Source organism: Thamnophis sirtalis, unplaced genomic scaffold (assembly GCF_051295495.1).
Source record: "Thamnophis sirtalis isolate CommonGarterSnake01/CBP01778 unplaced genomic scaffold, rThaSir2_p1.2 scaffold_14, whole genome shotgun sequence".
Lineage (NCBI taxonomy): Eukaryota > Metazoa > Chordata > Lepidosauria > Squamata > Natricidae > Thamnophis > Thamnophis sirtalis.
The window spans coordinates 37,696,542-37,710,315 of record NW_028261394.1 but is presented as its reverse complement, the minus strand read 5'-3'; the positions used below and the strand labels follow the sequence as shown (position 1 = coordinate 37,710,315).

At 45.3% G+C, this 13,774-nt stretch overlaps 1 protein-coding gene across 1 annotated transcript in view; it reads right to left on the bottom strand.

Annotated features, from left to right (window-relative positions):
* Positions 1-1,163: 1,163 nt before the first annotated feature.
* Positions 1,164-13,774, bottom strand: part of SLC7A10 (solute carrier family 7 member 10) — a 41,196-nt gene continuing 28,585 nt past the window's right edge. Inside the window, exons 4-11 of the mRNA XM_087728705.1 lie at positions 12,862-12,987; positions 12,072-12,225; positions 10,683-10,806; positions 10,430-10,533; positions 7,877-7,973; positions 5,978-6,127; positions 3,297-3,474; positions 1,164-1,486 (exon numbers count right to left, since the gene is read on the bottom strand). Coding sequence (XP_087584831.1) covers positions 1,371-1,486; positions 3,297-3,474; positions 5,978-6,127; positions 7,877-7,973; positions 10,430-10,533; positions 10,683-10,806; positions 12,072-12,225; positions 12,862-12,987 — 1,049 coding nt within the window. The 3' untranslated portion in view covers positions 1,164-1,370. The remainder of the gene's footprint in view (positions 1,487-3,296; positions 3,475-5,977; positions 6,128-7,876; positions 7,974-10,429; positions 10,534-10,682; positions 10,807-12,071; positions 12,226-12,861; positions 12,988-13,774) is intronic.

Genomic DNA, 13,774 nt, shown 5'->3' with positions numbered 1-13,774 from the left:
AGACTATGCTGGAGAAGAATTTGTCATAAATTAAATAAAGGGTTTATCGGGATGACGACTCGGCTTCATGCTGCTGGGGAAGCCTAGGTCAGAAGAGAAACCTTTAAAAAATGTTATGATTTAAGGTGTTTTGTGGCCATAGTCTGTGGCCACAAAATATATTTAAAGGGGTTCATGGTGGAAAAAAAGCTTGAGAACCACTAAAGTACTGTGTAAAGCAAGGGTCACCAACCTTTCAGATCTCAGGGGCCACTAAATCCATAATTTTAGATCCTGCAGACCACTAACATAATCTGCCTAATGACTGGTTGGTTGAGCGTGGAAAGTGGTCATGTGACTGGATGGGCATGGCCAACTCGATGTCATGTCAAGGGGCGCTTTGCCAACCTCTTCATAACTCCTCGCCTGCCCCGCCTGGGCTCCTTAGGGCCCCAACAGGAAGCAGTTGCTGGAGCTAAGCAGCCACCGTAAGAAAGAGTTAGCAAAACAGCGGGCTCAAATTGGATTTGACTGAGAAGGAGGCTCAGCAGAAGCACCTCACTGAGGACTATGAGCAGAGGTTTTCCAAGCAGAGGGAAGAGCTGCGGGAGTCCAAGGCCAGGTACCGGCACCTGGAGGCTCAGTGGGTCAGCCAGTTCCAGGCCATGATGCAGTCCCACTGGAACGAGGCCCTCCGGCTCTTCGCCACCAGCAACATTTCCCTCCAGCCTTCGCCCAAAGCCCCCACCAGGAGGCTTAAGCAGACCCCAAGTCGGAATTTCTGACCCCCCTCTGACCCCCACAAAAAGACCCCAAAGGGGGAGACTCTCTGCAGCAACACAAAGATTCATTGTACGTATCCGGACCAGGGGCCGTAGTTTGAAGACCCCCCGATTTAGTGCAATTTAAAAAATGCAAATAATTTTTCTGCAGACCACCAAAATTTTCTCGCGGACCACCAGTTGGTGACCGCTGGTGGAAAGGACAGTAATAACCAGCCATGGTGTTTCCTTAAAGATGTGTTCGATTTTCCGAGAAGATACAGAGCAAGAGGAGAGGCCCTCCTTTGGGAATTTTGCAGAAACTTTACAAAAGCTTTTATGCCTTTTATAACAGGCGGCTGGTAACTTCAACTTGCATGTGGAATGGCATCATGGAAAAAAAAAAACCCAACCCACTGAGCTCATTTTACTTTTATTTTCTTCCTTTTCAGGACAAAGAGCTAAACACTTAGGTGTCTCCTAGAGTGGGTCCTCGTTTCTTTAAAAAAGAAATTTAAAAAAAAGGCTCCCAAATCAAGATTCTTTCCTCTCCCGAGTCAAAAAAAAATATGCCATAATGTAAACAAAATCTACTTATTCTGTAAAAAGTATCATTGTTTTTTTTTTTTTTTAAGGTCTTTTGATTTCTTGAGAGGGATAATCGGTGAAAGGTAGATCGTCTTCAGGAGCTCCCTTCTGAGGGTAGACAACAAAACAGATCTTCTGGCCCCAGTAGGTTAAAGATTCTGGAAAAAAAGATCAAAGAACTAGGTGATCATACTCATCTTGAGACTGGACCGGGCATGATTAACTGGGAAGGCATTTGAACTTAACGGAAGAATAAGAGCATGACAGTTGGGAGGGACCTTGGAGGTCTTTGTGGCACGACAAAACCGCGCTAGTCAAAATCACGGTGATAAAATCGCGGCGCTAAAGCCGCGATGTCATCACCGCGCGTCATCACCGCTGCGACAACAGCACGGCAACAGAAGGACGCTTTAAAACGGCGCCGCGGCAGAAAGCCGACTTCAATTAAGGTAAGGGTTAGGATTAGGTTTAGGGGTTTGTTTTAGGGTTAGGGTTAGGTTTAGCGTTAGGTTTAGCGTTAAGTTTAGGTTTAGGGTTAGGTTTAGGGTTAGGTTTAGGGTTAGGTTTAGGGTTAGGTTTAGGGTTAGGTTTAGGGTACTGAGTGCTTGGGAATGCGCGATTTTGCCCTCCGCGATTATGTCATCGCGGTAGGGTCGCGTTTTTCCTTAGCGCTTAGAATGGCGCGAATTAGTCTTCGCGCTTATGTCTCTGCGGATAAGGGCTTCGCGGATTTGTGGTGGAACCGGAGGTCTTCTAGTCCAACCCCCTGCTCAAGCAGGAAACCCTATTCCATTTCAGACAAATGGTTGTCCAACCTCTTCTTAAAAGCTCCCAGCGATGGAGCATCCACAACATTTGTGGGGAGGTTATCCACTGATTAATTGTTCTTACTGTCGAGAAATTCATTCCTAGTTTTAGGTTAGATCTCTCCTTGATTAATTTCCATCCAATGCTTCTAGTACTGCCTTCTGGTGCTTTGGACAATAAGTTGACCCCCTCGTCTTTGTGGCAGCCCCTCAAATATTGGAACACTGCTATCATGTCACCCCTTAGTCCTTCTTTTTCAACATCTGCTTTGCATACAGAAGACCCAAGAGTTCAGTCCTGTGCCTAGAATGTAACGTTAGACATTTGGGCCTGGCCCATATTTTAATCCAGTGGTTTGTTTTTTCCCCAGATTCTTCTGGATTATGCAAACAATGGACATCCTTCCCTCTCTCTTCCACCATTCTCCTCAAAACTAGCTTTTGGCTAGATGTCACCACAAATGTGAACTATGAAGGCCCCCCCAAGTCTTGATAAGGAGATCGTTCATCAATTTAGAAACTTCTCTGATTAGGGTAACCAGAAAATGAGATGAATTTTTCCATTCTGACCTCGTCTAAGGCAGATTTCTGCACGTCTATAATAATGTGAGTCACACGAGGAAGGACCTGGGCAGAGGTGGGTTCCTACCAGTTTGCACCAGTTCGGTAGAACTGGTTCGTCAAATTTACCGAACCGGTTAGAAGAGGTTCCACCAGTGGACCCGGAAAGCAGGTTCCAAAAATTTTTGAAACCCACCACTGACACACACACACACACACAGACAGACAGACTCACACAGAGAGAGAAAGAGAAAGGAAGGAAGAAAGAAACAAATAAAAAAAGAAAAAAGAAAGAAAAAGAGAGAAAGATGAAAGAAAAAAAGGAAAAAGGGAGAGAGAGACAAAAGGAAGGAAATAGAGAGAGAAAGAAAGAGAGAGAGAGAGAGAGAAAACACATGGCCAGCAAGCCACTCCCAACAGGTCACATGGCCAGCAAGCCACTCCCACAAAGGAGGCCACACCCACAGAGTAGGTTCGAAAATGTTTTGAAACCCACCACGGGACCTGGGCAACCAATCTTGAGTTAATGAGTGGATTATCTTGTAATCCATGGATAATACTGGATGCTGCCTCCAATGTTGTTTTTATTTTTTTTTCTTACCTGTTACTCTATATACACACTTTGGTTTGTTTTTCCAGTACACGCCAAGAAAAAACACTGGCACTCCAGTTAAGATGATAATCAGTCCAATGCCACAGACCACTGGCTCAGAATAAAAACTGAAGATTAAGAGAAAGGCCCAAAAGATCAGGTAAGTGATTGGAACCAGGAGGTTTACCTAAGAGGAAAGAAAATATTGGAACGGTACAGAGACACTTGTCGTTTTTGCTCTAAGTCCGTGATAGACAACATTGGACCATTACTCAGCTAGATTACCAAGAGCTTCTGCCTTGGCTAATCCAAATTCCACACTTATGGACAACACCACCCCACATTGGTATCCATGATGGCTGGAACGTGCAGTCACTAGAGGCAGGGGAGGCGTGGCCTCACCAGTCATGAGGAAAAGGAAAGAATTTTAAAGAATTTTAAAAAAATAATTAAAGCCAAGGTAGTTGCTACCAGATTCACAGTGACTTGGAACAGTGCTTTGTGTTAACCATAGGAGGAGGCCAGAGAAATAGGGGCCTCCTGTGCATAAGGAATTTTTTGCCTTTTAAGAGTTAAGCAAGGGTTAACAAGCAAAAAATTCCTTATGCAAATGAGGCACGTATTCTCTCGCCTCCTGTAGAGGGCATTTTTAGAGGCTTTTTAGAGTTCTCTGGGAGCAACTAGCTCAGTCTGACTCAGAGCTCTGGCCTTTCATGAGGGGAGGGCAGGGCAGGGCAGGGAGAAGCAGAGTTAAAATCGTCTCTGAAACAGCTGGAAAAGGTGCGTGTGTGGGGAGGGGGGAGGAATTCAAAAAGTTTGATCGGAAGGCAGCAGGGGAAGAGGGGGTATGGCAGAGGAGCTGCTTTCAAGCCTTTGGAAAATATATCCAATCCAACTTCTGTGTTTGTGTTTGTTTGAGAGTGAGTGAGAGAGGGATCCAAGTTCTCTGTGTGTGTCTGTTTGAGAGAGGGGGGAGGGAGGGAGAGAGGGAAGAAGGAGGGGGAGGGAGAAGAAAAAGAATGGGAAAACTTATTTTGCAAGGGGGAAAAATGCTGTCGCTTTAAATCGGAACTGAGTATGCCTGGCTGTGGAATTCTGGGAGTTGAAGTCCACAAGTCTAAAAAGTGCCTCACCAGCCCTAAAGCTGACCGCACGTCACTGCATGATGGCCATGGGCATGTAGATGGTGGAGACTGTAGTCCTAATTGTTTAAAGCTCACCAGGATCAGGAACATAAGTGTTGTGGCCTGCCAGCGGCCAGCAGAGCTGGCAGCAGAGTCAGACAGTGAGGAGGCTGGGTGGGAGCAGGGCCAGTCCTGGAGGCTGGGGAAGGCTCAGATGAAGGCTCTGCATCGGAGGCAGAGAGGGGACCGAGGCTGTCTGGCAGTGATCAGGCGCCTACGGAGCTAGACAGCAGTGAGGCAGAGGAACAGCTAGAGCCTCTTCCCAGTGTGCGCATGCACAGAGCTGCCAGAAGAAAAGAACAACTCGGAAATCAGGGTTGACTTGGGAGTAAAGCCACAGGTGGAAGGTGATTGGCCCCTCCCATAGGAAATAAAAGAGGAGCGAAAGGGGAGGGGGCTTTTGCAGGAAACCATTCCTTCATTCGGTCGTTAGATTCATTTCAGGAGTGTGAAGATCTGTCTGTGAATCTCAAGAGACTCTGTGCCCCGTCTTTCCTTGCACAGCATCCCATTTGGAAAATATTTACATGGCAGCTTTCCAAGATAGATAAGGTCTGTAATCATAATTACTCCTTTGAATGACTGTTTGCCAGGCCTTTGCTGAATGTGAATGAGCGGAATTCACGTTCATTTAATAAAAGGGGTTTTATCAGGACTCTGCCTCGTGCTTTTTGGGGAATCCTAGATCAGAACAGTAAGCTCATCTCTATTGTCTCTTAATTCATGGGCATACCTAACTGTTCTGACCCCCTCTCGTTCCACACTAAAGCACTCCAAGCCAAAGATACTTTACGGAATTTATTAATAGACAGACAGGTCCTTGGCAGCAAACCGGCACAGACAAGTCTTGGCAGCAATCCAGCACAGATAAGCCGTGGCAGCAATCTAGCCTGCCAAGCTCACAATACTGTTCTCCAACATTAGTTAATGCATTGACTTCTGCAAAAGGGGAGTGCACACAAGCATTCCTTTTATAGTCTGGAGAGGAGCCTAATTACCACCAGCTGAGTGCAATTACCTCCTGTAACTGCGTAATTGTTCCTTACGCCTATTAGCTCTCCGGTGCCGGGCATTTAGGAACAACTCTCTTGGCTCGTCCCCACTGCTGACGTCCAGATCACACTCCCTTGTCTCCTCCCCACTGGTCCAAGGTTCAGGCACCTCCTGATGGCCAACCAGCCTCTCTGCGCCCTGCTCGGAGTCGGAACCCTGTCCAGGGTCCACATCCTCCAAAGCCGACTCATAGGGCCCCTCGCTGTCAGAGTCTGGTGGCCGCTCCAACGGCTCCTGCTGGGCCACAACACCTAACAATCTGGTAAGTGAAGGTGGAGTAATTTGACATCAGAGCCTCCAAGCTGTTTTAACAAGTGAGGGTTATAAACGCAAGTCGTTTGTTTCAATGCCGTCCTAATGTCAAACGGTTGCTAAACGAATCTTTGTAAGCCGAGGACAACCAGTAGAGACCAAAGAGCAGCATTAAAATCAGACTGCCCCACTATTTGTCACCTTGATGGGTCTGAAGATCTGAGGCTTCTTCCATCGTAGCACAAGCAGGCCTATTATTGTCACTCCGTAGCAGAGGTAGTTGATGAAGGAGACGTAGTTAATTAACGTGTAGGTGTCTCCAACCAGCATGATGACCACAGTAGTTAGGCACTGGGAGTGGGGAGAGAAAAAGGACGTAGTGTATTCTTTGAGTTGAGAATTTCTGGAAGAAGCAAAGGCAAAAACTTCCTCCAGTTAAAAATGCAGACTTCAAAGGAGGAGTGGGCACACAATACAAGGAGTAGAGGACACGAAGAAGCTTATCCATTCAAATAGCTTAAGCCAGGATTTCCAATCTTGAGATTTGTGGACTTCCACTCCCAGAGTTCCCCAGCCAGCCACTCTGGGAGTTGAAGTCCACAAGTCTTAGCAATAGCAATAGCAGTTAGACCTATATACCGCTTCATAGGGCTTTCAGCCCTCTCTAAGCAGTTTACAGAGTCAGCATATTGCCCCCACAGTCTGGGTCCTCATTTCACCTACCTTGGAAGGATGGAAGGCTGAGTCAACCTTGAGCCGGTGAGATTTGAACCGCCGAACTGCAGATAGCAGTCAGCTGAAGTGGCCTGCAGTACTGCACTCTAACCACTGCGCCACCTCGGCTCTAAGTCTTAAAGTTGCCAAGGCTGGAAACCCCTGGCTTAAGCAGTTGCAAAGATGACAGAGCTACAGCTAGGATTAAACAGGCTAAGGAGACACTACAAATGAAGAACGGTATATGTAGAGTTTGTACTTTCCCATCCATCTGCAGATATATGCAGCCGAAGAGCCAGCGCTGTCCGAAGATGTCTCTGTGGTCATGGGGCCGGCATGACTAAATGCCGAAGGTGCACGGAACACTTTAATCCAAGGTGGTTCCTATTTTTCTGCGTACATTTTTACATGCTTTTGAACTGCTAGGTTGGCAGAAGTTGGGACAAGTAACGGGAGCTCAATCCGTTACGTGGCGTTTGGGATTTGAACCGCAGAACTGCCAACCTTTCTGATCGACAAGCTCAGTGTTTTAGCCATTGGGTGACCACATAACCTATATATGTGTGTGTACACACACACACACACACACACACACACGCACACACAGAGGAGTTGGAAGTCAAATATTTCTCTTCCCCCCCCCCCTTAACCTACACTTCTTTCTCTTCCCCTTCCCCATTTCCCCAACAAGTTGCACTTTTTTTTTGTATTTTATATCTCGATAATGAAATTAATAAAAGAAACCAAAATGTGACCGGCATACTATAACAAATTGCTGTTTGTAAGATTAGCTGCCAACGGAGTCATACACTATTTCAACTATCGTTTATGTCAACTCTCTCTTCCCTTCTTTTCACATCTGCTTCGGGATCTCTCGGCTTCCAACATCTGCAACCTGAACCTGTCTCTTTATCTAGTGATTTTTGCTGCGCTAAAAGTAATACAGATACACTTTGGCTACCACTGAGCTCAGCATGCTGATATTCCAAAATGTATTTGATTGGTAGTCAGTTAAACCAGGGGTCGGCAACCTTAAACACTCGAAGAGCTACAAAAGCCCTAATCGAAAGTCCCCCATTCAATTCTGGAGCCAACCAGAAGTCTGGTTCCCCCCACCATAGAGTCTCCTCCTAGCACGGCATCCTTTTTTCTCTGCCAACCGGAAGTCCAGTTCCCCCACCATAGTCTCCTCCTAGCATGGTGTCCTTTTTCCTCTACCTGTCCTAACCAAAATCCCTAACCCTATCAATTGTGGAGCAGATTGGCAATAGCGAGCCGCAGCAGAGGGATGAAAGAGCCACATGCGGCTCCAGCTGACTCTTGAGTTAAACCAATAGTCTTTCTATTAACTATGTCAATCGATTCTACAGGAACAGAAACACCTACGCAGACGAGGAGAGCTGGAATTGGGGTGCAATGTTTGACATGGATCATGGCCAGGAAACTTGGCAAGTGGCCTTCTCGGGCACCAGAGAAACACAGCCTAAAAAAAAAAGAGAAGAAGGAAACACTCCTGAGCCTATTTTATTTTAGCTCCTTTCAACAAACACATAATTTAACTTCCTTCTGATGGCAGAAGATACAGAAACCCAATGGGGAATATTTAACACTTGAAGAAAAATAAAAAGATTCAGTTTGTTACTTAAGAGTGGCAAGTGACAAAAATAGGTATTTCACACCTCCAGTGTTGTGTTTAGAGGGACACTGTCTTCCCACATTCTGGTACTTTCCAGGTGTGATGGATTTCAGGTTTGGATGACCACTCCACTGATGGATAAAGTGGAAGAGGAGAACATAGATGTTGGCTATTGGGGTGAGTTAGGAGGAGAAGAAAAATCAACGATTTCTTAGATGCTTCTCAATGATGTGACATTTCTCCCAAGTTGTTGAATTTCTGGATCCCTTGCCCTGTCCTGCACAAACTCTCTGATGAAATAACAACGGGGAATGGTTAGTCCAAAATCCAGGCTCCCCAAGAATGAATGGGATTTGAATGTTCAATCCTGGGCATCTATTAAAAACCACTGTGATGTCATAGGATACGATTGAGGTAAAACCCACATAATTGGTGACATAATATGATGTACATGACATCACTCAGGCCTGATCTGGAAGCCCATAGTAGCAATAGCACTTAGACTTATATACCGCTTCATAGTGCTTTTACAACCCTCTCTAAGCGGTTTACAGAGTCAGTTTATTGCCCCCAATAATCTGGGTCCTCATTTTACCCACCTCGGAAGGATGGAAGGCTGAGTCAACCTTGAGCCGGTGAGATTTGAACTGCCGAACTGCAGCTAGCAGTCAGCTGAAGTAGCCTGCAGTGCTGCACTCTAACCACTGTGTCACCTTGGCTCCATAAGATTAATATTCTGTTACACTAAGTATTTTCAAAAGAAGTGGAGCCAGACAAAATTAACACCTAATTAAATATGTCTATGGGGACTCTCAGTCATCCAGGTCCTGGTTGTCCCAACGGTGCTTTTCTTGGAAGATCTTTCGCTTCTCAACCAAGAAGGAGGATTTAGACTCCTTGCAGACAGCTGGCCATTTGCATTCTAAAAGAACAAACCCTTCCATTCCCCCCCCACCAGAGGTGGGTTCCTACCAGTTCGCACCTATTCGGTAGAACTGGTTCATCAAATCTACTGAACCGGTTAGAAGAGGTTCCACCAGTGGATCCGGAAAGCAGGCCACACCTACAGAAGAGGTTCCACAATTTTTTGAAACCCACCACTGACACACACACACACACACACACACACACACACAGACTGACAGAGAGAGAGAGAGAGAGAGAGAGAGAGAGAGAGAGAGAAAGAAAGAAAGGAAGAAAGAAAGAAAGAAAAAAAGAGTGAGAGAGAGATGAAAGAAAAAAAAGAAAAAAGGGACAGAGAGACAAAAGGAAGGAAGGAGAGAGAGAGAGAGAGAGAGAGAGAGAGAGGGAGGGAGAGAGAACGAACACATGGCCAGCAAGCCACTCCTACCAGGTCACATGGCCGGCAAGCCACTCCCACAAAGGAGGCCACCCACAGAGTAGGTTCCAAAAATTTTTGAAACCCACCACTGACACACACACACACAAACACACAGACAGACAGACTGACAGAGAGAGAGAGAGAGAGAGAAAGAGAAAGAAAGGAAGAAAGAAAAAAAGAAAGAAAGAAAGAAAGAAAGAAAAAGAGTGAGAGAGAGATGAAAGAAAAAAAGGGACAGAGAGATAGAAGGAAGGAGAGAGAGAGAGAGAGAGAAAGAAAGAAAACACATGGCCGGCAAGCCACTCCCACAAAGGAGGCCACACCCACAGAGTATGTTCCAAAAAATTTTGAAACCCACCACTGTCCACCACCCAGTCAGAGCTGAAGAAACTTCTTGGATGAGAAGCGAAACATCTTCAAAGAAAAACCAGAAACTCCAGTTGCCTCTTGAAAAAGCACCTTTGAGACTAATCCAATGTGCTGATCCAACAGTGGCCCCCAAGTTTTTGCTCTGAACAGTTCACACAAACAGTATCACTGCCCTGATCAGGTTAACCCAGTTACAGCCAACTGGTAGTGTATATGATCTCTGATACGAAATACATAGCTATTCTCAACCGGCTTACACTGTGCTGATTACTTGTGGATGACAATCGTATCCTCTATAAATTTGTCAAATCTCTTTCTAAAACGGCTCAAAACTCCCTACGGGGACAGCACGCCCAATCTTACATTCATATTGTCCATAACATCTTAATTGCAGAATTAACTCCACAGAGATTCCTTGCAACTTCATTGCAGAACAGCTGCCATGTCCCCAAACTCTGTTCAGCATGAAACACACCAGAACATTCCCACTAGGAAAGCTGTTTTCCCCTCCCTCTTCCCAAAATAAAGAAACAAATTAAAAAATGCTCAGGAGAAATAAGCAAACAAAGAAATAAATCGTACTTTATCTAACCTTGAGGAGGTAAAAAGGTATCCATTTATTCCTCCAAATGTAGACAAGGCCACAGACACTGGCATAACCCAGGAAAAATAGCCCAGTAACTTCTCACCAAATGTCTAAAGCAACGAAAGTCAGGAGGAGGGATGGAAACGAAACATAAATTGCAACGCACCAAACAGAAAGCCAAAAAATAAAATAAAAATATGAATCATTTTTTTCAATGAATCCCAAACTCAAGTCAAATTCCGGGGTGCGTTTTACTTACTACCGCCACAGCGTTGGAAGACAGGAGTTCTTGGGGTGACATGGCCGTGAAATAGGCAACATTGGTGAAGGTGTATACAAAGGTCACCAGGGGAATGGAGATAAATATGGCGCGGGGTAGATTCCTAATTTCCAAAACAAAAATGAGGGAAAGGGGGATTGGATAAGCATTGATAAGCAAGGCCCAAGAAACAATACCCAATATGGACATCAGAGGTGGGTTCCTACCAGTTCGCACCTATTCGGTAGAACCGGTTCGTCAAATCTACCGAACCGGTTAGAAGAGGTTCCACCAGTGGACCCAGAAAGCAGGCCACACCTACAGAAGAGGCTCCAAAATTTTTTGAAACCCACCACTGGTCCTTGGATATGATTATTCTACACTATCATGCTCATATTTATAAAACTCAGTGCCTCCGTGAAAGGTAAGGATGACTATTGCATTTGTGGTGCAATCAGAACATTGCGTGTGTTGAAGTTGTTTTAATGTAAAGCAAAGATACCTTTCAAAAAACAAGTTTACATCATATTCTTATGCATGCCAGTGCTGTGTGTGAGGTAATTTAAGGTGGTTCTGACAAGTGTCGTCGGCATCTTCATATCCGGTCACATGGGCGGCAAGCCGCTCCCATCCGGTCACATGGGTGGCAAGCCACTCCCACAAAGGAGGCCACACCCACAGAGTAGGTTCGAACCATTTTTGAAACCCACCACTGATGGACATGGACTATGACCAACAAGCAAATTAGGTAGAATGTGATCACATCGTAGCCAACGGTAAGTTGTGCCAAATCACATCCACAAATGTACATGCAGAAAAAGGTGAATCGCCAGAGCACAGGTTGGCATTCTTCTAGAACAATTTCTATCTCTTCTTTCTAATGCTGCTGTAGGTCAGTAGATGGCTAACAGTAGGCCAAATCAGTCAACAGTTTACCATGGTTGTTCATATTGCCTAGAAGCTTGAAAATTGGGCAGTTTTAAGATGCTACTCTCGTTAAGCATAATGAAGATTGAAAACCCAGATGCTGAACATTGGCCTTGGCAGGAGTTAGCAGGGAGTTGTTCTGAGCAGTGTAACTCCCTACACAACTAGTTTTCTAAGCTAGGGATGTCCAACCTTGGCAACTTTAAGAACAGTGGACTTCAACTCCCAGACTTTAATGTGGAAGGTGGATTGTTCAACTCCCAACTTTTAAGACCTATGGACTTCAACTCCCGGGACACCCCTGTTCTAAGCCTTTCCCACCTTATCTAGCTTTCCTCTTTTTTCCTACTGGTATCACCTCATCTTCTTTCCTCAAACAATAAGGAAACCGATCACTGGGATCCAATGGACAGCAACTTGATCTTTCTCCAAACCTTGGCCAAAGTGCAGAGGAACACTTACCTGCGTGGATCAACCAGTTCTTCTGTCACGTAATTTAGGAAATTCCACCCACTGAATGCAAAGGAGCCTTGGAGAAAGGCTAGGGCCAAATGTCCCACAGACGGGGTCATCCAGAAGCTGAAGGCATTGCTTGGTATCAATGCTTCATAGTTTTCTACAAGGAGAGCAGACTTCAGTGAGGGCATCATCAGTTCACACAAACACATCATGTACTGTAGGGTCAAAAAAAAGTCAAGATGGCAGCTGGTCCTGAGTGATTAAAATTCCATCCCTTTTTAGAAAAGAATAACAGCGTTGGAAGGGACCTCGGAGGTCTTCTAGTCCAACTCATGCTCAGGCAGAAAACCTTACACTACTTCAGACAAATGGTTATCCAACATCCTCTTAAAAACTTCCAGTGTTGGAGCATTCACAACTTTTGGAGACAAGTTGTTCCACTGATTAATTGTTCTCACCAGAGGTGGGTTCCTACCAGTTCTCACCTATTCGGTAGAACCGGTTCATCAAATCTACCAAACCGGTTAGAAGAGGTTCCACCAATGGATCCGGAAAGCAGGCCACATCTACAGAAGAGGTTCCAAAAAATTTTGAAACCCACCACTGGTCCTTGGATATCATTATTCTACACTTTCATGCTCATATTTATAAAATTCAGTGCCTCTGTGAAAGGTAAGGATGACTACTGCGTTTGTGGTGCAATCAGAACATTGTGTGTGTTGAGAGTTTTCTAAAAAGTATTGGGTTTCATGCAGAAGACCCTTTAAACACCGGGGTTTTTTTTTTTTGGTACCTTTGAAGATTTGCACAAAGCCAACAGTTATGATAAGACCCAAAGCCAAGAGTTTTCCTGCGGTGAAGATGTCCTGGATTCGTGTGGCCCACCGAACGCTGGAGCTGTTCACCCAAGTCAACAGTGCTAGAGATCAGAAAGCAGAGTTCAGTTCCTCAAAATGGAAAGCAAAAACAGGGGGATCTGTAGGGAGGAGTAAAAAAAAGTCAAGATGGCAGCTGCAACTACACGGTTGAAAGCCTGCCCTTTAGGTAAATGCATATAAATAAGGAGTGTGGTTTTGGCCCCTTAGTCACAGCTGCCACCTTGATTTTTTTTTTTTTACTTCCCTGCAAACACACCAGCAAAAGTCACATCTATGTGCAGGCTTGAGCATCCCTGTGTACTTCTAATTATGATCTTAATACACTTCAGCAAAAGTCACATGACCAGGGTGGCACAGTAGTTAGAATGCAGTACTGCAAGCTACTTCTGCTGACTGCCTGAAATGTGGCAGTTCAAAGGGATAGGGAGGAGGGAATAGAGAAACAGAATGCTTTCTCCTAGGAACCAAGAACATTCTCACAGGTGGCCAGGGAGAGGAGGAGCGATGTTGCCTGGCAACCGGATGGCACCTTGATTGGACCATGTGATTGACTTCTTGGAAAAGGGGGAAATTTTTACTTTTAATTAGGTGAAAACCGCGGGAATATTCAGAGCCAGTTTTCACCAGCTTATGCCAATATGACATGTCCAATGAAACAATTCTTTGAGGAACCTACTTGTCTCAGAACTCTGTTTATTATGGATGTATTACTTGGCGTGACCCGACAAATGAGCGCCCGACAACAGCCGCCATCAAAAACGCAGCGATAAAACCGCGACATAGACAGCACGCTCACAAAGGCGCGCCGACAAAAGAGCGCCGACAGAA